The sequence below is a fragment of the Eupeodes corollae genome, chromosome 1 (genome assembly GCF_945859685.1).
Source record: "Eupeodes corollae chromosome 1, idEupCoro1.1, whole genome shotgun sequence".
Classification (NCBI taxonomy): Eukaryota; Metazoa; Arthropoda; class Insecta; order Diptera; family Syrphidae; genus Eupeodes; species Eupeodes corollae.
The window spans coordinates 149733176-149760282 of NC_079147.1; the positions used below are offsets into that span (position 1 = coordinate 149733176).

The following is a 27107-nucleotide window of genomic DNA, read 5'->3' on the forward strand; positions in this document are numbered from 1 at the left end:
GGGACGATTTGTAAAGAACCATGTCTCGTTTTGGCATCCCTGCCAAACTTCTCCGTTTGTGCAGGATGACCATGGAGAATTTACTCTGCTCCATAAAGGTTGGAAATAACTTAACCGAACCTTTCTTTGTAAAAAAAATATTCAGACAAGGTAATGTGGTGTCATGTGATTTTTTTAACATCGTTCTTGAAATAGTGCAGAGCTACCACGTCAACACTAGATGCACTTCCTTTCAAAATTCTGTCCAATTAATAGCATATGCTGATAACATTGACATAATCGGAAGAACTCAGAGTGCTGTCAATGGGGTTTTTGTTAGTATTGAGGCAGAGGCGGCAAAAATCTGTTTAACGGTTAATGAGGGCAAAACAAAGTACATGCTGTCGTCAATAAACGACCCACAACGTCTTGATCAAAACGTCACCATCGAGAGACGTAACTTTAAGGTAGTCAAGGACTTCTTCTACCTAGGCTCTGCTGTAAATGCAGAAAACAACACCAGCGCTGGGTTAAAAGAAGAATAACTCTTGCTAACCGCTTTTTCTTTGGGCTAAGAGAGCTATTGAGTAGCAAGGCCTTCTCTCGAGGGACCAAAGAGTCGCTATATAAAATTTACCATCCCCGTCCTATTATACGGTGCAGGGGGATGGACTTGAGAAGGGTAAGAGTCTATCGACTAAGAAAGCTGGGTCACATAGAAAGCACGGAAACCAATGCTCCTGCCGAGAAAATCTTTGAATCCACACCCACAGGACAGCACTGTAGAGGAAGATCGCTGATCAGGTGACGCGTACAAGTGGAAAGTGACCTTACTAAACTTGGAGCGCGGAACTGGATACATCTAATGAAAAAAAAATAAACCCAGGCTGTGATGCGACCCACACTGATAACTTCCCATCCCGTCTGTCAATTTTTCTTGCTTAAAAGTTTGTCTATTGCGCGTACTGTTTTTTGTAGATTTTATTTTTTATGAAAAAAACGGACTGTTGTATTTTTATATAAAAAATACTGAATATCGAAAACAATATTTTATCTATTTATTTATTTATTTAATTCGTTAAAATCTAACGTTAACAATATTTAAAAAAATTCTTATAATATAATAATATCTAATATCATAATTTATATTTATTATACAATATTGTTGAAAAACATAAGTTTAAATTGTTTACATTTTATATTATCATTTACAGATTCTAAACAAAAATGAAATTCGTTATAAATTGTTATTAACTGATTGAGAGGGCTACATACACCATAGTTTGATCTGCTAAATATTTGAATAATAGGTTGCTGTCGCCTTAAACTTGCACGACTGAAACTGAAATTTAATTTACTTAGAACTGATGGTAATGATATCGAACCATTAATAATCCCAACAATAAAACAAAATTGTAAATACTTTCTGTGGTTAGTCAAAGAAGGGAGGCTGATCAAAGCTAGTCTTTGAGAATAAGGAGGAAATAGATTTTCCCTTGCCCATGGAAGAGACCGAAGACAGAAACGCAGAAACCTTTTTTGGATCGCTTCAATTCTTGAAACATGTATTGAGTAATAAGGTGACCATACCACACAGCCGTATTCTAAAATTGGTCTAACAAACGAAATAAATAGAAGTTTAAGAACATAAGGATCCCGAAAATCACGACCGAATCTTTTAATGAATCCAAGAACCCTATTGGCTTTCTTAATTATATAACTTAAATGATCTTTAAATGATAATTTGGGATCTAGAATAATACCTAGGTCAGAAAACATAGAAACTTTACATACCGGACAAGAATCAAACATATAGTCGTACAAAAACGGAATTTTTTTACGTGTAAAACTCATAGTTTTACATTTGTCAACATTTAAAACAAGTCGGTTTTTATTGCACCATTCCCTAAATATTGTTAAGTCTTCTTGTAATAATAAACAGTCAGAGGAGGATTTTATGCTTTTGAAAAGCTTAATGTCATCAGCATAAATAAGGACAGACGAGTTTTTTAAGTTTGAAACCAAGTCGTTAATAAATAAAACAAATAAAATAGGACCTAGGTGGCTGCCCTGAGGGACGCCAGAATTGACAACAAATTGAATTGAACTTTCATTACGAAACAAAACAGAATAACGACGATTTTTTAAGTATGAAGAAATCCAATTTATAAAATTGTTGTTAAATCCTAGATGGTATAATTTTTGAATTAGTATATTGTGACATAACTTGTCAAAGGCTTTACTAAAGTCAGTAAATACGCAATCAACTTGCCCACGTTTTTCAAATACATCTAAACAAAAGGACACGAAGTTAAATAAATTAGTTACAGTGGATCTCTTTTTGACAAAGCCATGCTGGCTATCACAAATAAGAGAACTACAATGAAAAGAAAGAACATTACTCACAATTGACTCAAACAGTTTAGGTATCACAGATAGTTTCGCAATGGGCCTATAGTTCATTATTTCATTCTTTGGGCCTTTTTTGTGTATGGGAATAATAAATGAACTTTTCCAGATAACAGGAAAAATTGAACTATTTAAGGATGCATTGAAGAGAACACATAACGGATATGACAAATAAGAAGCACATTTTTTTAATATATAAGATGGAACACCATCGGGGCCTGGAGTAAAGCACTCATCGAGTTTTAAAATATGTTGAGCAACTGTGTCTTCACTTATTTCAAAATTAATTGCGTTTAAATGAGTAAAGCTGTCAGAAGAAGAAGAAAAAGAAGAGGAATTATTAAAGTCTGATTCTTCAAATGCTACTTTGAATTGATTAGCAAACATGTTTGCAATAATCTTTGGATCATGACTAGTTGACGAATTATTTGACATCGAATTCGGATAGCCACATGTTTTCCTTTTATTATTAACGAAATTCCAGAAACTATCTGGATTAGATTTAATACCATGTTCTATTTTACAAATGTAATCGTCATATAGAATGTTAGAATAATCAGAAAAGAGTTGTTTTAGAATTAAGAAAGTTCTGTAATCATCGTCAGTTCTAGTTATGTTATATTTTACCCAAGCTTTGTTCCTTTTATTTTTTAAGTTTTTAATACGCGTATCAAACCATGGTGGTGCATTTGAAGCAAAACGTGATCTTTTTAAAGGAATAGTTTCGTAAAAGCAGTTAAAAAGAGTTCTATAAAAATTATTACACATATCCTCAATATTACAATTACAAAATAATTGATTCCAATTTACAGTTATTAACATATCAAAAAGATCTACAAAATTACATTTAGAAAAGTCAAATTCAAGTTTGTTGTTATTATTGTTATTGTAAGGAGAAGACATGTTTAAACCTAGTGAAATATCTAATGCAGGATGATGTCGATCTTCGTCTATTAGTTTTACAGTAGCAGGTAAAACAGCAATTTCGTTGTTAATTGTATCGACGAAAAACACTAAGTCAAGAATTTTTCCAAAACGATTTCTCATTCCATTGAATTGACTTAAACCACACGATGACATACCATCTATACATGTTAGTTCATTAAGGCTGGACGCATTTATTGGAACATGGAAGTTGTCGTCATCAATTTTTGTCCAGTTAAGGTTTGGTAGATTAAAGTCACCTACGATCAAAATTTCATCTTCGGGTTCCATAAGTACATAAATATTATCTATGCAGTCATTAATCTTTTCATAAGCCTCATTGTTTGAACTTGGAGGAATATACGCAGAGATAATAAATAAATGGCCAGATTTCAACTTGATTTTGATACATAGAGCTTCGACACCTGTGGCTCGAAAGTCATCTATCAGGTAACACGTAAGTGAGGTCTTGATCGCAAAAAGAATTCCTCCTCCGACAACATTAGAGTCTTCTTCATCATGTCGATCACGTCTGAAAATTTGATAAGATGCATCAAAAAGCTCCGAGTCAAGAATAGAAAAGTTCAGCCAAGTTTCTGTTAGTATAATGACATCGTGGGGAAGGTTGTTTACATTTTTATAGACCATATTAGTTTTTGTCCGAAGTCCATTTACATTTTGGTAGTAGACTAATATTTGTTTAAGCTGCTCAGATGTTGATTCAACTTTGTCCGAATTTGACGAAAAGGGTTCTGGGGTATTCCTTGATTATTCTGTTTATGAACAAATTCGTGTATTATTACACCAATTGGCCAGAACGAAGGCGAGTTTAGTACATGGAAAACTGAATCCGGAACACGTATTTTAAAAGACGAATATTTAGTGTAGTTTCTGTGAATTATTTTTTCAACATTAAAGAACAATGATCCCACTTTTTCTTTAAGATAATTTTTGATATCAAGGGCATTAGTTGACGGTGATAGTTTAGAAAGAAACAACACTTTTTGCCCCTCTACAACCTTAAGCCCGGATATAATTGGCGATATGATTTCGTTGTTGTTGTTGATGTTGTTGTTGTTGTTGTTGTTGTTGTTGTTGTTGTTGTTGTTGATGTTATTGTTGTTGTTGTTGTTGTTGTTGTTTTTGTTGTTGTTGTTTACAAAGTCCGTTTGAAGTGGTATCGAAAAGGTTGGTGATGATGATGATAACGATGATGATGATGATGATGATGATGATGACGATGACGATGATGATGATGATGATGATGACGATGATGATGATGATGATGATGATGGCGATGCTAAAGATGTTGATGCTGATGGTGATGAAATTATTGCAGGAGTTGATAATGAGGCCATTGCAACAGTGGTAACTGGTATTATCGATGGGGTAATATGAAATTTATTTGTATCATTTGAGATCAATGAGTTCGGCACCTCAGATGATTTCTTATTTGGAGGTTGAGGTAAAGTTGTGTCTAATTCGTCGCATTTTCGTTTATTTGTCTGGTTATTAGATGCGGTATTGTTAGACTTTGAGATCGCTGTTACGCTCCTGGTTTGTTTTCGCTGAATATGTGAATGATTCGATATTTCATCTACTTTAATATTTAGCTGATTATATTGTTTTTGAAGATTTTCAATCATTGTCGTTATGGAGAGAAGGTCCCGTGTAATATTTTTCTGAACAAAGGGATCACATTCATTACAAAAGTAATAAAAGCCTTTGTTCTTGCTCAACGTTTTTATAGAGCTATAGTTAGCATTAATACACTCCACATGGAAGGTTCTATGACAGTTACCATAGCACATGATCGAATCAATCATAAAGTCGCATATTTTTAAACATTTTCCACATTCAGACATTTTGATGTTTTACTCAGAAAATAAAATAATATTCGTAGAAGAAAATTTCGTTATAAGTGTACTTCAAAATTATGGTTGGTGTCTGTGATTCGTAAAGTATGAGCAATATCATATACATGAACCAACTGATCGAAATTATATTTAAATAAAGCTTTAGGAGAAGTGAGTCCAGGAGGTGTAGATTGCAACTTGTTGCGGCATGAAAAGAAACCGATACAGGTTGTGTAGCATCAAATTTGCTTCATTGGCAGAACATACACTAATAATGTTGCAACTCACCCAGAGAGACAATAGAAATGGAGAAAGAATATTTTAACGGCAACGATGATGACGATGAGAATTGAGAAAAAAATCACTCAAGCACTCGATTTTTGATAGATTTAAATCAGAACAGAAACAAATGACAATTTAATTTGTTCAATTTAAAAGAAATAAGGTAAAACACATTTAATGACACAATGATTTTGAATAGATCAGGCATTTATGCAAAAATTATGTTAAAAATCTGAATTTAAAAGAGACTTTAACTAGAAATAAATGTAAAGAACTCAGGAGCAGAAATCAAACACAAGTTGGCTAGATCAAGGAGAATTTCTACGAAATATTTTCTGTGAAATAAAATAAGTTTGAAGCCAACATTTTTAATTTTGAGCAGATATTTGAGTCGAAAGTAAATTTTTAACAAGTTTTAGTATTGTTATTTTTTAGAGTTTTATTTTTTGTAAAAAAAATGTCAATTCGATTTTTTTCGAAATTTTATAGAATGTTGAAAACAATATCTTCTATCTATATATATAAAAATCAATGCCACTTTTCGTTGTAATGTTATAACCCAACAATGCCTTTACCGATTTGGCTAATTTTGGTCTTGAATTATTGGTGGAAGTCCAGAGAAGGTTTGTACGTAAAGAAAATTTAAAAAAATCTTGAAAAGGTGTAAGATCAACATACAAACAATTTGTACTAATACTTAAAGAAATCCCGATTTTTTGATTACCTTGGAAATGTACAACGAAACTGTAATAATAATTGAAGATATGTGCCTAACGATTGTAAATAAAGCATTAGCACAATTGTGTATAAACGCACAAAATCGTGAGATACATTATATTTTTGATCGTGAATTGCAAAGTGAGTGGGAGTTAAATTCTAATGATTTACATACGTTTATTTGTTCAATCGTATATAATGATAACTTTCGTTGTATCATTGATTTTAGCGACTATTCGATCGGAACAGAAAATTGCATTGACACTTGCATCTTCGGGAATTGCTGCTTCATTATTAGAAGGTGGTCGGACTGCACACTCTGCATTAAAATTGCCATTGAATGAACATGTGATTGAAACTCCAACTTCCAATATTTCGAGAAATTCTGGTATAGCAAAAGTTATGCGATTAACATCAATTATTTTATGGGATGAAAAAAATTTTATGGCAAATAAAAAATCAAAAAAAGCATTAAATCGAACAATGCAAGATTTACGCGGTAATCAAAAGCTGTTTTAGTGGTGCTCTGATATTGCTCTCAAGAGACTTTCGTCAAACATTGCCTGTCATTCCTCGATCAACTCCTACTAATGAAATATACGCCTGTTTGAAGTCATCAGTTCTTTGGAGATATGTACGAAAATTGACACTGAACATTAATATGCGTATTCAACTACATAATGATGCACCTGCCCATGAGTTATCAAAACAATTGTTAGAAATTGGTGATGGCAAAATACCAATCGACAGTACCAACGGATTGATCACTTTACCGAACAATTTTTGTACAATTAAATAATCTATAGATGAGTTTATTGAATGTGTTTTTTCGAATATTCTTGGTTAAGAGAACGCACCATTTTAGCACAGAAAAACAATTATATCAATGCCATTTCAAATTCAAGCGAAACTGCCACGTGTAGTCACTACATATCAATTGACAATGTTATCAATCAAGATCAGGCAATGAATTATCCAATTGAATTTTTAAATTCATTGGAACCGGCTGCTTGAATCTGAAAATTGGTTCTTTGATTATATTATTACGTAACATTAATCCACCAAAACTGTGTAATGGCACCAGATTGGTAGTGTAAAAGTAATGGCCAAATTTGATTGAAGCTACAATCTTAACTGGTAAATCAAAAAGATAAGTGTGTTTGATACCGCGTATCCCTATAATTCTAACAAATATGCCATTTGAATTCAAAAGATTACATTGTCCATAATTAAGGCCCTAGGGCAAACACTTCACGTTTGTGGAATCATGTTTTTCACATGGCCAACTTTATGTTCCCTGTTCCAGAGTCTGTACCCCAAACTTTTTTATTTGTTCATGCTCAAAATGAAAAAAAACTAAAAATATTGTTTATCCAACTGGTTTAGACTAACCCATAAAGAGCCACCATAGTAAGAGTACCCAATTCTTTTTATTTTTTAGTTTAGTTGATATAAACAATATATCACTTGGGTCATTTGGACTTTTAAATAGCTAGCAATTAAAAATGTTTTTTTTGTTTGAATAAATGAACTTAATAATCATTTTTTTTATAACTATGCCTTATACGTAGCGAAGCACGTACCGAGCCGCTAGTTTCTTATAAGATAAAATTAGTTTGAAGCCAATATTTAAAATTTTTGATAAGATATTTGAGTCGAAAATCATTTTTTACAAACTTTTGCTAATTTTGTTTTTTTAATTTTTTTAATTTTTTGTACAAGTCAACTCGATGTTTTTCAAAATTTTACTGAGTGTTGACAACAATATTTTTGAAAGATAAAAGTTGATTAAAGCCAATATCTCAAGGTTTTGAAAAGATATTTGAGTCAAAAATCAATTTTTACCGACTTTTATTAATTTTTTTTTATTTTTTGTAAGAAAACTGTCAATTCGATTTTTCTCAACATTTTTCAGAATGTTGAAAACAATATTTCTGATAAGATAAAATAAGCTTGAAGCCTAAATTTCAAGTTTTTGAAAAGATATTTGAATCGATATTCAATTTTTACCAACTTTGAGTAATGTTTTTTTTTCGATTTTTATTTTTTATAAAAAAAACTGCCAATCGATTTTTCTTAAAATTTTATGAGATGTCAAAAACATTATTCTTCGTTGCACAAAATTGGTTTCGAGATGAAATCATATTTTAGTCGTAAAATGTTTGGGGTGACAAATTTTTTTTCAGTTTTGTTTTGATTTATAAAAAAACCGTTAAATGGATTTTTTTTCAAAAAATATACTTCTTTGATATCACGTTACAATATACTATATTAAATTTAGTTCAAGTCTCTAGCGTTTTTGGTTCGTGAGATATTTAGGGTTAACCAAAAAAAACCACACACGCAATATTCTTGAGAGCCCTTTCTGCATCTTTCTGCCTTATTATCTGTATACAAAAATTTATTTGAAATCGATATCTCTTCTGGTTCTTGAGCTATGGAGGACGAAAAAAACGTCGCAAACGTACGGACGTACGAACGTACGTACACACGCACGCACAGACATCTTTCTAAAAATCTTTTATTTCGACTCTAAGGAAACGAAGATCAATTGAAAATTGTATTCTAACCAAAAATAATAAGGGCCATTCTTTGGCGCTACGGCAAGATCAATTTGAGCACTGGCTAATTTGGCTTGAAAAAGGGATATGGTTTTTCAATCTTAAAAAGTACGTGTATTTTCATTTACCCTGTACAAAGTTGTAATTTTTGGAACTTGGGCTATAATGGGTTCGTTATTTTAAATTCCCTTTTAATTACTTTTAATTATAATAGTTTTTTGAAAATGCTCGAAAATACCTGAACCTTGGCAGTTAAGAGCGGGTACATGCGACTCAATTTGTTTCCCTATTCCAAACCTAGTGACAACAAAGCCTTTTTAGACCGTTCATTGACCTTATTCAAATAAAGAACCATTTTTTATTGAACTGGTACACCGGGGCGTGTGCGTATTTTTCATATTATCTTTTTGAACGTATCAAAACAGAAACCATTTTTGCTGTAGGTTGATAAACCAAAGCCATTGTCCTTTTTCCTTTAAATTATATTCATTGTTCACTCAAACCCTTGTCGATAACTTAAAGCGCATTTTTTTCTATAAAACTCTATTAATAACATAAAACAGTAAAACAGTAGAGATTGTGTAGGTAGATACATAGAACACTTTTGCTTTGTAAGAACAACCATACTCACCATTGCCAAAATAACCATTGTTCTTACTTGCATGATACGATATTTACAACCAATGCCATCAACAAGGATTATACGAACACATAAATGAATATGACGCTACTTTCAAAATCTACAACTGATTGAATGTCTAAAATAAAGGAAATGTAAACAAAACTATTCTATACAAGTGGAGTATATTGCGCAGCGTTCTCGTTTACAATATTCGCTCGTAAGGTGGCCACGCTACCGCTGTGCTTGGGTTCAGGAAACAACAGGACATAAAATCCTACAGGACATAACACCTCCTCTTTTTTGTATGTAGATAAAGTTCCAAACATTGGATATTCATATGCAGGACAAGTATGTGTTGATGTAGACTTATATATGTATATAACCAACTGTAACAAAGGTAAAAATAGACAAAAAGGTACTCACTCGAATTACTGGGTGTACACGTATAGTTGCCGGAATCTGACGGCACAACACGAGCTATCACTAATTTACTTGTTTTTGTCTGACGTTCAGTAAGAACATTGATTCCGCCACGCTGCGAATAGTTTATTAAATCACCATCCTTGTACCAGTAGATGTATGATGGTGGGGCGGGTGCTTGTGTTGCGATACATGTTAAATTTATATCACTTCCACTTTTGAAGAACAGCTCGGGATTAGCGAGAATTTTCGCTTTGGACACTGAAATGAATAACAAACAAACAGAAAGAATTAAATAATATTCAAAATATCGTATGAATCTTTTATTAAAGGCCTTAAGGTAGGAAACTAAAAGTAGATGATGTATAGTGAAATTATAAGAACACAGTCAACACATAGTACAAGGGGCTTATAACACTCTTGTCTCGTGGTTATTTCGATAATTACGGCTTGATTATGATGCACTTTTAAATGAAAAGATTAACTTTTAAGGAATTTATAAATATTTATCACAAAAAGCAATGCCCATTAAAAAAAGACATGAGCTAGGATAGAATCCTAAATTATTTTAATTTTAATTAAGTGAAATCCTGTATAACGATAAAAATTGTTCGATGTTACATTGCGAGAGGTATGACTTTGACTAACAATTTAATTTACGATGCATTCCATCGAAACGACGAGTATTTCGAATTTGTTGGCTTGAGGAATGCCTTTGATGGAATTCCAAAGACATTTTCTTTTTAAACAAGTGCGGTCGCAGACGCAGAACCGTGGACCGATGCGGCAGGCCCTTCTTTATAGGCGAGACGTCTTGCCACAGGAAGGAGCAGAGTGTTCTTCGGTTCAGTAAAGCTATGTCAGAACTGGACCAAAGTGATAGGGAGAATTAGGAGATGCAGTTTTGGTGGTTTCGTTCAACCTGCTATTAATAATGGGTAATGAAAATGGCGTGTAGTTTGAAGGTAAGGTTTTTGAGTAGAATAGTAACGATTGCACAAAAAAAAACATTCCTGTTACCGACGATGCTTACGACATTCAAAAAAATACAAGAAACGTAAGAATGTAACTGAAACACAGCCAAATTGTTACTTTTGTAATGAAATCATGAAATCATTTTAAAATTTTACCCCAGCAACAATGAATTGGGACAATTCTCATCTGAAATTTTTCAATTTTTTTTTTTTTATAATAAGCGCACACTCAAGGGGATATATTACCCTTATTATGTAGACACAGTGTGAGCACTAGGAAAGGGAGAGAGGGGTTGAAAGGAGATGTCGGTGCACATTGGTTTTGAATTCCTGAATATTGCAATAGCTGGGAAAGACAGAGTGTGGCAAGGCATTCCACATTCGCATAGTACGGCTAAAGAACGAATCTCTGAACTTGACAGTACGACCGAAGATGGGCTCGAGGGTATATTGATGAGCATTCCTAGAAGCGCGAGTATTACGGTTGAACTGTTTAAGGGGAGGAATGCAGCTGGCTATTTCTCTAGAGCATAAACCATTAAAATAACGGTAAAACAGGGTGAGACAAGAAACATTTCGACGATGTTCAAGTGACGTAAATGATCTTATGATGGTAATATCACCAATCAATCTAAATGCTCTACGTTCAATACTATCCAAGAGGCTTAAGTAAGTTGCAGGAGCACCAGCCCAGATATGGGAGTTATACTCAAGCTTTGGATGTATATAAGTCTTGTAAATAACAGCCAGATCAGAGGAGGAGAAAAACTTCTTGCATCGCCTTAGAAAACCCAAACATCTTGCGGCATTTTTGGCGACATCGCGTATGTGATCGTTCCACAAAAGGTGGTTGGTGATACACATACCAAGAATATGCAGATGTTCAGTTTCCTCGATGCAAGTGCCATTTATGGATAATGGCAGGGGGGGTATATTTCGCTTTAACGATACAAGACAGCATTGCGTTTTCGAAGCATTAAATTCCACGCGGTTTCTTATTCCCCATTGTACAATGCTGTTTAGGTCGGAATTTAATGAGCTTATCATATTTTGTCGTTGCAGTTCCACATCCGAAGAAGAGGGATGTGAGTCTGAAAACGAATATGAAAAGCTAAGAGTACTATCGTCAGCGAAACAATGTATTGGATTAGATGTTGCAGGAGATCATTAATAAAAATGAGAAAGAGTGTTGGAGATAGAACAGAGCCCTGGGGCACACCAGCATTTATTTTGTGGTTTTCAGACTTGAATCCATCCAATACAACTTGTATTGAACGATTCGAAAGGTAATTACTAATCCAATGAAGGAGGGATTCATGCAAACCGAAAGCACGCATTTTCGGTAAGAGAGCCTGATGCCAAACCCTATCAAATGCTTTTGAAATATCTAGTGCAATTATCTTACTTTCTCCAAAGCTATGTAAAGATTTGTTCCACTGTTCGGTGAGATGAACCATGAGATCACCAGTGGACCTATTGCTACGAAAGCCATATTGTCGGTCATTAAGAAGCTTCCGTTCTTCAAGATATTTCTTGAGCTGATAATTAATCAGCGTTTCCATGACCTTGTAAAGAAGGGACGTAAGTGCAATCGGTCGATAAATTAGACGGTGAGGAAGATTCGCCTTTTTTGGGAATAGGCTGGACAAATGCGGTTTTCCATCCGCTTGGAACGAGACCTTAGGAGTAGGACAGATGAAAAAGCTTACGCAGTGGTTTTTCCAGCGATGAAGAACACCTCTTCAGAACAATAGCGGGGATACCATCCGGACCAGCAGATTTGTGTATGTTAAGATCTTTTAGGACCCTCGCTACGGTACGAGTGCGAAAAAATATTTGCCCCATAGAATCATTAACTCGCTCAAGTACAGGCGGAGTCATAACACTCGCTGGCAGAGTTGAATTGGCGGCGAACTGCCTAGCAAAGAGATTTGCTTTCTTTAAGGAGCTAACAAATGGAGTGTCATTCACAACGAGCGTAGGAACCGAGGAAGAGGAAGAATTCCTCATATTTTTTACAAATGACCAAAAATTTTTACTGCCTTTGGGACAATCATTAGAGTCAATAGAATTGAAATGAGATAAATCAGCTGACACAGGCGGAAAACTCGTTATATTCAATTTGACTATCAAAAATATAATAGTCAATTATGAGCTAAGCGGACTCTTGCTCAAGTTATAATAATATAACTATAATTTAAAAAAATAATTGTATACAACGAGAAGACTAACGTTTTTAAAATCTAGTTAAATTTTGAGAAATATTGAGTTGACAGTTTTCTTTCAAAAACCATCAAGAAAAACATTACTAAATAGTTGGTAACAATTGATTGACTCAAATACATTTTTAACAATTTAAGATATTGGCTTTAAACTAATTTTTGCTTCTATACAAAATATTGTTTTCGACATTTAGTACATTTTGTGTAAAAATCTGACAGTAAGTTTTTTATACAAATGAAAAAAAGTACACCAAATTGTTAAAATTTGATGTTCGATATCTCGTGAATAAATGAAATGGTATTGACTTCAAAATAATTTCAATCTGTGCCACATTTCCTTACAAAAATCAAATTCGTTTTTTTTTCGATAAGAAATACAAAATTTCAAAAAATGGCACTAAATTTGGTACAAATTGATTTTCGAATAAAAATCTCGTTAACAAGAATTGATTTTGGAATCAAACTTTTGTTGATAATTCAAAGGCATTTTTTGGAAAATTTAACTAACAAACTACAAAGCTATCTTAAAGCTAGACAAAAATTTTTAAAAAAATTAGTGTACATTTCAAAAACTTAAAAACATATCTTACTGGCCCTATGCGGGTATTTTAAGTTAACCCATTATCTTATAGCTACTGCCTTTCGGCCTAAGAACAATTTTAATACTAAAAAAGAGGCTGGGATGCGACCCACACTGATAACTTCCCATCCCGTCTGTCGATTTGTCTTGCTTAAAAGTTTGTCTATATGTACTCGTATCAATTTTTACCAAATTTGCGTACTATTTTTTGTAGGTTTTATTTTTTATGAAATAACGGACTGTTAGATTTTTATATAAAAATTACTGAATATCGAAAACAATATTTTCTGTGAAATAAAATAAGTATGAAGCCAATATTTTAAATTTTTGAATAGCTATTTGAGTCGAAAGTAAATTTTTACCAAGTTTTAGAATTATATTTTTTAGAGTTTTATTTTTTGTAAAAAAAACTGTCATTTCGGTTTTTTTTCAAAATGTTCTACAAAAACTGTCAATTCGATTTTTTTCAAAATTTTACTGAATGTTAACAACAATATTTTGTGAAAGATAAAAGTAGTTTAAAGCCAATATCTACAATTTTTGAAAAGATATTTAAGTCGAAAATCAATTTTTAGTAACTTTTATTAATTTTTTTTTTATGTTTTTAATTTTTGTAAAAAAACTGTCAATTCGATTTTTCTCAACATTTTTCAGAATGTTGAAAATAATACTTCTTATAAGATACATTATGTTTGAAGCCTAAATTTTAAGTTTTTGAAAAGATATTTCAATCGATATTCAATTTTTACCAACTTTGAGTAACGGTTTTTTAAGATTTTTATTTTTTATAAAAAAAACTGCCAATTCGATTTTTCTCAAAATTTTATCAAATGCCAAAAACATTATTCTTCGTTGCACAAAATTGTTTTGAAGATGAAATCATATTTTTTGGTAAATTTTTACCAAGTTTTAGTACTGTTTTTTTTTTTGTAAAAAAAACTGTCAATTCGATTTTTTTTTAAATTTTACCGAATGTTGAAAACAATATTTCTTCTAAGATAAAATTAGTTTGAAGTCAATAACTACAATTTTTGAAAAGATATTTGAGTCGAAAATCAATTTTTACCAACTTTTGTTAATTTTTTTTAGGTTTTTAATTTTTTCTTCAAAAGCTGTCAATTCTAATTTTTTCAAAATTTTTTGAAAGATAAATGTAAATTAAAGCCAATTTCTAAAAGTTTTGAATAGATATTTGAGTCAAAAATCAATTTTTACTAACTTTTATTATTTTTTTTAGGGTTTTTATTTATATATATATACTTCTTTGATAAGTCTCTAGCGTTTTTGGTTCGTAAGATATTTAGAGTTAACCAAAATTTTCACCTTCTTTTCAAACTGCTATGGTAAAAAAACCACAAACGTAATTTTCTTGAGAGCCCTTTCTGCATCTTTCTGCCTTATTATCTGTATAACAAAATTCATTTGAAACCGATATCTCTTCTGGTTCTTGAGCTATGGACGACGAAAAAAACGTCGCACGCACAGAAATCTTTCTAAAAATCTTTCATTTCGACTCTAGGGACCATGAAACGTCGGACAAATCGGACCCATTAAAATAACTTCCTATGGGAAGTTAACAAGAACTTATGAAACCAAGAAAATTAAAAAAAAAACGGGTATCTTTATTATTATTTTTATTTTGTATAAAACTTCAAACTAAATAAAAAAAACCGAAACCCATTATTATACTTAAGCTACTTAAAACTAACCCAAATCAATAATACTACTTAAAAATACTTAACAACTAGAACAGCCACAGTGAGCTTTTTTTTGGTGTTTTGTGTTTTTTTTTCTTTTTTATTTTTTTTAACTTTCTTACTACCACCCTGACTGTCCCTAATCTAATCCTTAGACCTATGTAAGCCGGCCAAGATCAAACGCCCGAGACAATTTAAAATGACATTCTTAATTTGAAGCTACCAAAACTGGTTCTCCTGCCTCACCCTATCTCTTCGGTCCCTATCGAAAATAGTCCTACTGAACCGAAGGCACTCGGCTCCGTCCAGTGCGAGGACGTCTCGAATATAAAGAAGTCGCCTATCTACAGTTTTTTGGCTGACGTGGTAGATAAGCGGAACCGCCTACCTATCCTGTATCAGCCCTCGATTGTCTAAATAGAGAAAAGGTTTGGGCGGAATGTTGCCACCTAAACGTGCACATTCGTAGTACTCATTGTTGTTGTAGTAAGCCCCAAAAATTAAGCTATTAGTCGACGATATTGCTCTCGCAATGTGACCTCTACCAAGCTTCTGCAAGAAATTATCTATTCTGTTTATGTTGGCTCTGTTGTATGCAATGTCTCAAACAACCGGATTTTTTTCCATTTGAGATGGGTCAACCTTGAAGCATACTGGGCACCCAGTAGGCAATCATCGCCGAATAGGGGCCATGTAGCAAATAACCTTCACCCTGCCAGACGGCTGCTAAAAAACTACCGTTTGGTCTAGGTAAAGGCTCCCTTAGCTCTGGATAGAGCAGCACTAATATGTCTGTCAAAATACAAGTACTTATCCAACCAGATGCCAAGGTACTTTACTACACTTTTATTCGCCAGTGGCCGTCGATTTGGTTCAACGATCACTAGATTTAAGAAATATCTTGAGAAACGAAAGCTTTCTTAATGAGCGGCAAAAGGACTTTCGTTGCAATAGGTCCACTGGTGATTTCACAGTTCATCTCACCGAACAGTGGAACAAATCCTTACATCGTGCTCTCTTTCAAAAATGCCTGCTTTTGGTTTTTTCGTTGGACAGTTCAATGCAAGCTGTTTTGGACGGATTCAAGTCAGAAACAAATTAAACAAATACTGATGTGCGCCAGGGCTCCGTTTTGACTCCGACCCTTTTCCTATTTTTTATAAATGATTTCCTGTCTGCTTCTTCTTTCGCTGACGATAGCACTTATAGGTTTTCATATTTGTTTCCAAACTCACAATCCTCCTAGCCGGATGTGAAACTGCAACGGCAAAGCATGATTAGCTCATTACATTCTGACCTACACAGCATGGTACATATAGGGGATAGTAACCGTGTCGGATTTAATGCTTCGAAGACCCAATGCCCTCGTTAAAGCGAGATATACCCTCTTTGCCACTATGTATAAGTTAATTGTGCGAAATTAATATTCTTCTCAAACTTCACTTTAAACTTAAGTTTTTAAAAAAAGTATGCAGTATTTCCATTCTCTCAGTTCGTCTTCGAAGTTCATGTGCATGGCACTTGATATAATTTCGTCGATCTTGAAAACTCATTAATGACTTCTTATTAAAAATCCTATTCACGAGCTCAATAATCCCACAGTTAATTGGTATTTTCTTTTCTAATTAATGTGATTTCAAAATATTCCACTTTAAGGGTAAACAAATATTTTTTTGCAGGTACTTTGGGAACTGGAAACCATTCCCAGTTAAAAAATAAAACAAATGAAAGATAAATCAATTGAATAAAAATACTAAAGACTAAATGAACATTAATTGCTATGAAATTTGGGAATATACGAACTTAAAAATCAATTTACTTCAATCCATCACTTCATATCTCGCCAGCGCCAGCGGCAGCATTAAATTCGTGTATCAGATAATCAAATATTCTGCATTTAAATCGAAAATCATTCGATTTCCATTCGCTTTATTTACTGCAACTGATAACGGAAATAGATAGACAAAAAACAAAAACGAACACTAGATGGACCTCTTGTAAAACGAACGATAACGCATCATTGCTAGCCGACCATGAGTTATTTCCGGAGACTTTCGTTCGATGAACAAAAGCTGAAATTTCGCGCTGATGTCAGGAATTCAGGACGTACAAACACCGACTCGACTACTTGCAATTGCAATTGCAACGTACAAAAGGCACGAAATGTAAGCAATTAAATTTGAATAAGTCGTCAAACAAAAGCTGATAGCAGCAGTGATATGGAAGTACCAGTACAATACTGTTTAAAAAAAGAGCGATTCCAATTATCTTAACCGTTAAACAAATCTGCTGCTGAGTTGACTGTGCGGTGTTCCTGTGCAGCGTGCCCCAGCAAAGAGTTTTATAGAACGCTCGACGAGTCCTGTAGTCCACAGAGTCACGACCATATGAGTATCTTGTATGGTATTTTCTACTAAAATGATAGTGGCTGGCCAGAGGGAGTGCATCTAGTATTGTTTAAATTTAAACGTGGACCACTATGTGTTCGCGATGAAAGCCCTCCTGCATAAGCCGCGTTACATGTGAAGGCAATGGAAACTTAAATTGTCGGTGCATGCAACCGACGACGACGGCTACTATTTTTTTTCCTTACATTCTTTGTCCCTTTCTGGAGATTTAACTTTTTCGCACTCTACCGTTAGATTCGAATGCCGTACCCATTCCCAACTCACAGAGGATTCATTCATTTAAACTCAATTAGAAAGACTGCAGTGCAGTGGTTCTGTGATGCAAGGTTAAAAGCTAGATGCAGGAAACTGCTTTCCTTGTCTCTGTTCGGTTAATCGCCTTTTTAAAATGAGAACCTACCTAAGGTAGGATATAATAGAAAATGGAAAATTACAGATTTCAGCTAATGACACAAGCATCAAGGGACAATGCTTTGGAATAGAGAGAGAGAATGGATAAGGGATAGAGGAAGTTACCAGATATCTTCCATTGTCCTTTAGAAGTCGAAGCAAAACCTAAAAAGGGTGTTTTTTTAGACGTGTAGGTTTCAACATCCCTATACTTTTGTTGTATTGGTCTTTGTGACAGCTGTCACCTGAATTTGTGTCACTTTGCTTTGCTATCTCCTAATGAGTAGATACACTCCTGATTGACGTTTAAAAAGTGTTCAAATTTATTACCAAGTCGCTAGAGACCGGTTTTGAACCACCTTTACTCTAGTCAATAATGCACATCCTCAGAGACGACTTTAAAATCGCACCGAAGACGCCATTGATGCTGTGGAGCAGAATTTTGAAAAAGACCTGAATAAATCCACCCGCTTTCGTTCGCAATAATTAAATCTGTGCCCATCCACTTTATGGAAGAAGCTGCAGAACGATCTTCGTTTTCGGTCTTAAAAAAACAACTTTAAGCCAAACGAACACCAAGCGCACCTCAGGTTCAGTGAAAACGAAAACAAAAAACGGGACGGCCACCGCGATTTTCAAGAAGAAAATTTTGTTCAGCGATAATCCTGATTTTTGGTTGAATGGGTGGGCAAAATGTTCGTATTTGACGTGGTTATGATCTAAAGCCATTGTTGAAATGCAACCGTCCTAGAGAGTATATCTTCAAAAAGTCACTATTTGGTGTATTCTATGGGAAAAGCCGGCTATATTATGGTCAATAGGGAACGCTATAATATCTTTTTCGTGATTAAATTGAAAGCTTTTGATGTGGATGCCCTTTGGTTCCAACGGTGCAACATGCTTTACAGCCAGCACCTTCTCTTACATGTCTGGGACCTGTGACGTGGCCTCCTAGGAACACAGCTGGACAATTTTTTTATGAAACTATGTGAAGTCGCTTTTCTACGCAGTTGCAACAGAAAATATTGGCGCCTTGGAAAAGAATATTTGGCTCACCTACTGCCCCAATTGCTGTAAAAATGGTAAAAAATTAGGGCTCTCATCTGGAATCTAAACAAGCTAGTGGTCACTTGCTCGAAATCATTTATACAATCTAAAATTATAAATATTTTATGTCTTCTTGAAAACTACAAGTCTCATAAAACACCCTTTAGAAGAGATAAAATCGCTATTATAAGGTCTGGCAAGGGACACCCTAGCAGAACTATCAGCAAACTAAAATAAATAATTATAGACTTAGCGGATTTGTGGAAAATGAGAGTCAAGCTTCTCGTTATGTGTGGTGGGTGCTCCATATTCATGTGTGGAATAGTGGAGACAGTGTTGCTGACTGGAAATTTTAAAGCATAATGCAATAGAATTGATTGATAAGCAAAACTATGGCTTAAGCATTTCTTTTTTCAGTTAGATGTTTTACAATAAGCGTGTTCTTTCTCTAAATTTGAACCTAAAAATTTGTGAACGTTAATTTAAAAGCTCAAAATCCACTTCAAAGGGATTGTTAGAGTTTGAAAGGCCCTTCCCCATCCTCATGCAAACATCCTTGCCAAAAACGCTTTAATATATTCGTTTATGCCCCCGCCAAAGTTAGTCAACTAAAGAAAAATCAGGTATTTAAAATCAGAAATGCTTAGTTTGAAGATTATAAGTCATAAGACCATTTTATGAATTTATTAAATTAAAATTAAATTGGATGGCGCAACAGTCCGTTGAGAACCAGGGCAACTAGTCCTTTGTGCGAGTATTGTTGTCAGGGATGGAGGGGACCTACAGTTTTAAGCCAAATCCGAACGGCTTATTTGAGAAAACACTTTTTCATAACAAGATTTACTCTTGGAGAAATTGTCAATTCCTCGCAAGAGGCAGTACCCGTGAATACAAGCTTTAGATGGCATTAGAAGAACCCACGACTGGCATGACAGTACAACGCTCTTACCATCATGCCACGGGTACTACAGTTATCAAATTATTATTCATAAGGTTTTGAGCATAACCCAATTATTATATTTAATAATGTTCAGTTTCAGCAACTATAAAAATATCTAATGACTTCCACCTGTCAAAATATTAAGTAAGATCTTTTACGCATTGTTTACAGCTTGTCGAGAGTGTTAAAGTTTTTTTTTAAATGCAATTAAAAATTGCACTTTTTATTAAGTATACAACCTCTTCATTCCACTGTGGAAAAGTTTAAGAGAAAGCGCAAGACTGCAACGTTGACATTGCATAACACTTACACGAGTGACAAAATGCTACAAGTTGTGAAGAAGAAATTTGACGATTTTATCATGACCAGGACTGTGGTCAACTCAACACCATTAGATTCTTTTCTATTAGGCTACGTCAAATTTGGACGAGGTTAAGCCAGACTTTGATACACTTTTCAAGAATTAATTTTGCGCCTGCAGTTCTTTAACTATAATACAAAAATTTAATATGCTTTGATGCCCTAATTAGGCCCTTAATATAAAGGAAATTAAGATATTTAGTGCCAAGTTGGCAACTCTCAAAAGACGTAATTGCTAAATATATTCTTCGAAAATATATTGAGTGAGTAGTGCGGGAACAGTGTTAAAATTGTACATAGGTACTAAATGGGTATATTATGATTTTGCTTAAGTAAGCCAACCGACGACGCACGATGGTTGCAGTAGGTTGACAGGTATAGGTTGACATTAGGTACCTTCTTATATGAATGTATGATGTGGAATTTATGGCAAAATCTGTTCTATGTACGAACATTGCAGGTCGGGATAAAGAAATTGTACGTACTGGAAAAAAATGATCATCTGCTAAGAGGATTAGTCTATCTTAATATTTTTTGAAGGTATATGTTTACCTATGTATATCTTTATATAATAAATGATTTTATTATTCCCTGCATAGATACAAATTTAAGCAACTTCATTGTCCACATGCTGTGATTTCAGTTTAAATTTCGAAACAAAATAAAAACGAGCCACTTACAATTTTGAATTGTATTAAAAATAAATAAATTACAATTTTAAATAACGAATATAAAAAGAGACTAAAATTGAACGAACTTTATTAATAAATTATTATTAAATTCTTGCAAATTTCAGCTGATGAGTTCCTCTATTTCTAACCAGGTGTTAATTTAAAAGACTTTTTGCAAACATTATTTTAAGGGTTTAATAAATGAATCAGATAGAGTTTAAAGTCCAAAATAGTTAATTCATGAAATTTTATGGTTAAAATCAGCGCCGCGTTTAAGCCTCAGTAATGTGTCCTAATTCCTCCAAAATCACCCCATTACCTTTTTATCCGTACTTTTTTAAGAGGTTTAGAGTGCCAAGATTTGCAAGCGTAGTTTTTAATTTGGCGTCCAAATTAAATCAGAGCTACGGACAGAGCTAAGACAGAGCAAATCAGAGCTAAGACATGTTAAAGGTTTTTTTTTGGAATAATGATGTTTGTTTGATGTAAAATTCTTTCGGAAACCATTGTTCAAAAAAAGGGCACTGGGATTCTAAGACCTTAACAAAATATTAAGAGTAATTGGTTTTTTTCTGATTTACTTAAAGTCAGCATCAATATTTCGTGTATGATTAGATAAACTTGGTTTCAAAAACTATTCTAGTTAACGAAATTTAAAGTCGAAACCGATTTTTACCCTTTTAACAGTTTTATTACTTACCTATACAAACATACATATAAAAGTTAAAAATAAAAGTAAGCATTTAATTTTTTTTCTAATAAGTAAGTTGTAGGAGCACCAGCCAAAAGATTGGAGTTATAACTCAAGTTTTGGAGGTATGTATGTAAGTCTTGGAGATAACGGCTAGATTAGAAGGGGTGAAATATTTCTTGCATCGCCTAAGGAAATCCAAACACATTGCGGCATTTTTGACGACATCGCGTATGTGATCATTCCACAAGAGGAGGTTGGTGACACACATACCGAAAATATATCGAGGTCACTCATTGATGCAAGTTCCATCCATCTTGAGCTGATAATTATTCAGCATTTCCATGAACTTGGAAAGGAAAGACGTAACTGCAATCAGTCGGTAATTATAGGGTGAGGAGGATTCGCCTTGACTGGGGATGGGCTGCACAAAAGCAGTTTTCCATCGGCTCGGAACGAGACCTGAGGAGTAGGACAGATGGAAAAGCTTACGCAGTGGTTTTGACAGTGAAGAAAATCTCTTCAGAACAATAGCGGGGATACCATCTGGACCAACGGATTTATGTGTGTTTAGATCTCTAAGGACTCCTGCCACATTACGAGTGCGAAAAAAGAATAGAATCACTAACTCGCTCAAGTGCCTAGCAAAGAGATTAGCTTTCTCTAAAGAGCTAACAAAAGGAGTGTCATTGACAACGAGCGTAGGGCCGTAGGAACGGATGAAGAGGAAGGATTCCTCATGTTTTTTACAAAATTACCAAACATTATTACTGCCTTTGGGACAATGTAGTATTTTTTGACGTAATTCTTGGTCATATTCCGTCGAATATGGGCGTTGCAGACCTCCCTGTCTTGTTTGAACTTTTTCTGGCTTTCTTCAGTACGGTTGGCTTTATAGCAAAGGAGACTTACCTCTTTGGCCCTAATAAGCTCTTTACAGCTCGCATCAAACCAAACGTTTTCCTTGGGTCTGATACTTTTAACACTGTTCGGTATAAAAGTTCTCATTTCCAGGAATAAAAATTATGATCAGATCAGCGCTGGCGTCAACGTCACTATCCAGGAAGAGTAGTGACCAGTTAAAGATCCTGAAGTAATTATTGAGACCGTCCCATAGTTGGCTTCCTCGTATTGGCAAACGGTACTCTTGGAAGCTCTTTCTTTAACTGAACAGTTTTGACAAGAGAAATTTGCTGATATAACACAATGGTCAGAAACACTAACAGTGTACTTATCAGGGTCAGAGTGAAGAGTTTTTTTCTGCTCGACCTTCAACGTCCGATATTCAGCGAAGATTTTTGCACTTACTCTATCGGGTGTTGTCTGGCCTGAATGTGAATTGTGTACATTAAAATCGCCCGTAACAACGATTTCAGTGCGAGGATAGGACGAAACAATTCTTTGGATGGAATCAGACCAAGCATCAAATTCACGAGAAGTTGATAATCTGTCTAAATTTGGGCTTCGATAAAGGAAGTAGTAGTGAATGATTTGCTTATTTACAGATAATTTAAACCATATATAATTAAAAAAGAGATTTATGCAAGGACCATATTGTGGTAAGAGCTGATAAGCAACATCATTCCTAATTTATACGGCGAGGCCATGTTGGGAAATCAATAATACAAAGGTATACCCTTGAATAAAGAATTCAGTGATATCAAGAACCGAACATCAATTTTTAACAAATTTGTTTACTATTTGTTGTAGATTTATTTTTTAATAAAAAACGGACTGTTGAATTAAAAACAAAAAAAACTACTGAATATCGAAAACAGTATTTTCTGTGAAATATAAAAGAGTTTGAAGACAATATCTTTAATTTCTGAAAAAGTATTTGAGTCGAAAGTACATTTTTACCAAGTTTTGGTAATGTTTTTTTTTAGGTTTTTAATGTTTTAAATAAAACTGTCAATTAGATTTTCCTTAAAATTTGATTGAAAGTTGACAATAATATTTTTTAAAAGATTAAAGTAGTTTAAGGCCAATAGTGAAAAGTTTTGAAAAGATATTTGAGTAAAAATCAATTTTTATCAACTTTTATTAATTCTATTTGTTTAAGTTTTTATTTTTTGTCAAAAAACTGTCAATTCGATTTTACTCAAAATTTTACCAGATGTTAAAAACTTTATTTTTCGTTGCACAAAATTGTTTTGGAGATAAAATCATTTTGTTTTCGTAAAATTTTTGAGGTGACACACTTTTTTTTCGAAAAATATATTTGTTTGGTATTACGTTACAATATATTATATAAAATTTAATTCAAGTCTCTAGCATTTTTGGTTCGTAAGATATTAAGAGTTAAACAACATTTTCACGTTTTTTTCAAATTTCCAAAATTCTAAATATAATTTGCAAAGTTTATTGTTTGGTAAAACAGAGAACAAATGCCTTGCAATTTAACGAAACTTTTCACTTTGCAAATTTGAATTTTGCAAATATTAAAACTTTTCAATTAAATAATTTCCTCTTTTCAAATGTTCGTTTCATGAAACAAAATTTGCAAAGTAAAAGTGCAAACCAATTAAATAAATATTAAGCCTTTCGCTAGGTACGAGTAATTACAAAAATATTTCATTTCCAGTTAAATTTGAATAAAAATGTGGAAACATTCTTCTTATTGAAATAGATCAAGACAAAATGTCCCCTCGGTGAAATAGAAAAACTTATTTTTTGGTCACAAAAATAAATCCAAGCATTAAGCAGGATTTCGTAAAGCAAATAAATATATTTTCTGATGTGGATCACAAGGAAAACAAGACACAACTTTTATAACAAGAGTTTTACTTTATCTAGCAGTAATAAGATTCAAACATTGTTGATTCAAACAGAGTTGTTTTTTAAATGTTTTATTTACAAAAAGAAATGAAATCCATATTATTTACCATTATTGCAACAAATTTAAATTTGTTATAAAGATAAGGGTTTGTGATTATATTTTTAAAATTCATTTTGACCACTTTTTGCAGCAAATTGAGGCCGTATATCAGCAATAACCCGCCTAATTTTCTCTCCCAAAGCTTCAATTGTCTCGGGCTTTTCATGATCGTGGATGCTAGCGCCCGCCATAGACACGCGACGTGAGATAATACGCTAAGAAAGGTTTAATTCAATAACGATTTACGAACCTTGTTCAAGAGTAATTCTATTCATTATAAAATGTCAAACAAAATTGAACATAAATAAAATAACAGCTGTCAAAGACCAACTCCAAAAAAAGGATTGACAGATTAAATATTGTAAGCACGTCTAAAAAATCACCCTTTATTATAACGCTTCGAGTATCTTTTTATTGAAAACACATAAAAAATACCAAAAAGAAAACTAAAAAGCTTACCAATAAACATAAAATAAATAAAGCTCTTGAATTTCTCATCTCAACGAAATTATTTCAAACTATTTCGGAATCTCTGTAAAATCACACCGCGTGCCACAAGCTAAATCTTATACATTCACTTTTACTTTCATTTTAAATCTTTCCCTACAAAAACATGAACGTTCACTAGACTAGATAGATGCTATATAGTAACGGAGTTTTCTAACTTCTGCGGTTAGTGCGATGGTTGTTAAATTGCTCTTCTTTATTTTATCACACTGTGTATGCTCTAAATCCTATTTTATAGGAAAAGGCTTCCTTTTGCTAAATAGACAAGAACCAATGAAGTGCTGTAAAATGTAAAAACAACAACGATGCATCTGTTGTTAGAAGGTGCTAAACGGTGTAGATGTTTTAAAACAAATAGGTTTCATGTACCTAATAGTCGTATCGTATGTGCTGTACCACACACATGAATCTTAAAATAGAATTTGTTAAAGCTTAATCTTGAATCTCTGCTTTATAGAGCTCTAGAGAGCAAGAAAAGTAACTATATAAAATCGATTCGTTTAAGATTGAAAGTATAAGGAAGATAAAATAATGTGGAGCACATAGTTTGAACGTAAAATATGTGAATCGAACGTAAAAATAAAAGTTTAATTTATTACAACGGATAATATAGGTTAATATGGTTGTAAAGTGGTTTGTAAAAATATAGTATGACAGTCTGATCATGTGGTCCTTATAAATTGGGCTGTCATATTTTACGCGATTTTATTATCGCACTGTGTGACTAGGTATTTGAAAAATGATGGTTTTGAATTTATCAAAATGAGATGTGCAATTTTGATCGGGTAAGGAAGTTCATAATTCTTTGCACCTTTCAGGTAGTTAAATTCAAAGTTTAACAGGTATGCTGGATGTGTTTTCTCAGACATAAAAGTTGATATTTTTGCTGTTTTATTTTGACAACTAACGCAAACGCAAAAAAAATGTATCGTATTGGTGCTGCCTCTGAATTATCGATTCAGTGCCGTTAAAATTAATTCGGCCTTGCCGAATTCTTCAGGTGTGAAGGCTTTTCAAAATAGTAAATATGTACAGTTGGTGCGAGAATTTAAGCTGAACATTCTTCTACAACGCTGAATCTTGAAGATCATTTCTGGATGAATGGATACGTGAAAAGGAAATTTTTCCATATTTGGAGTGAAGAGCACTTGGAAACATTGCAAGAGCTGCTGATTCATCTAAAATAAAAGCTTACTTTTCATTCACAAATAAACTTTTTTCTATTTAATTCATCCAGCAATTGAAAAGTTATTATTTTCGGCCTTTTTTAATCAAATTAGAAGTCATTCTCATGATGAAACGAAAAAAGAAGTTTATCCGCAGACGAAAACCTATTTTTATAAAAGAGCTCCAAAACGTTTAGTGGTGCTTCTTCCTCAAGGAGCAGCCTTTTGTGAGTTTTGCTCGTCCACCAGTTGGCTGGCAGAGGATCGTTGAACAACCAGCGCACACAACGACTCCTTGGGCATGACTAAAGACAGTTGTGATCTTGTAGCATCCTGGGTATTTGACATCCATGAAGTAGGAATTTGGATAATGAACCAAGCGCTTCAGCTTGTGCTTGCGTTTCTCTTAAGCTGGTAATGGGTGAAGTAAATCTTTTGCTAGCGGCATGTTTCTTCTTTCACAGCTAATACGGAAAAGGAAAAGTTACTGCTTGATTTAAATTTTAACGGCTGTCTGAAACATTTCTTCAAAGATGTTTAAAATCATCTTTACTTTTATTGTGAATTTCTTTATCTCCAAAAAAGCTTGATAGCACTCGTAAAAATGGACCAAATTGAAAGGCGAATTCGGCGAACAGTTTATTTCAAGTTTAAGGTGGTTTATTGGACACCTATAGATCACTAACGCCTATAGACTAATTGGTGGACTGGACATCAAAATTTTCTATGAGATACCGGCTAAAATGTTAGAAAGAGTATGGAACAACATTTGCATGAAATAATCTTCAAACATTAAATTATATCGA

The 27107-nt window shown here is 33.6% G+C and overlaps 2 protein-coding genes and 1 pseudogene across 2 annotated transcripts in view; all 3 read right to left on the reverse strand.

Annotated features, from left to right (window-relative positions):
* The window catches only part of LOC129938480 (arrestin domain-containing protein 3-like), a 378789-nt gene that overhangs the window by 218823 nt on the left and 132859 nt on the right, over positions 1 to 27107 (reverse strand). The window lies entirely within an intron of this gene.
* The window catches only part of LOC129938483 (basement membrane-specific heparan sulfate proteoglycan core protein), a 278260-nt gene that overhangs the window by 45924 nt on the left and 205229 nt on the right, over positions 1 to 27107 (reverse strand). Inside the window, exon 4 of the mRNA XM_056046090.1 lies at positions 9774 to 10031. Within this exon, the coding sequence (XP_055902065.1) occupies positions 9774 to 10031 (258 nt within the window). The remainder of the gene's footprint in view (positions 1 to 9773; positions 10032 to 27107) is intronic.
* LOC129938484 (40S ribosomal protein S27-like) lies at positions 26385 to 26749 on the reverse strand (annotated as a pseudogene).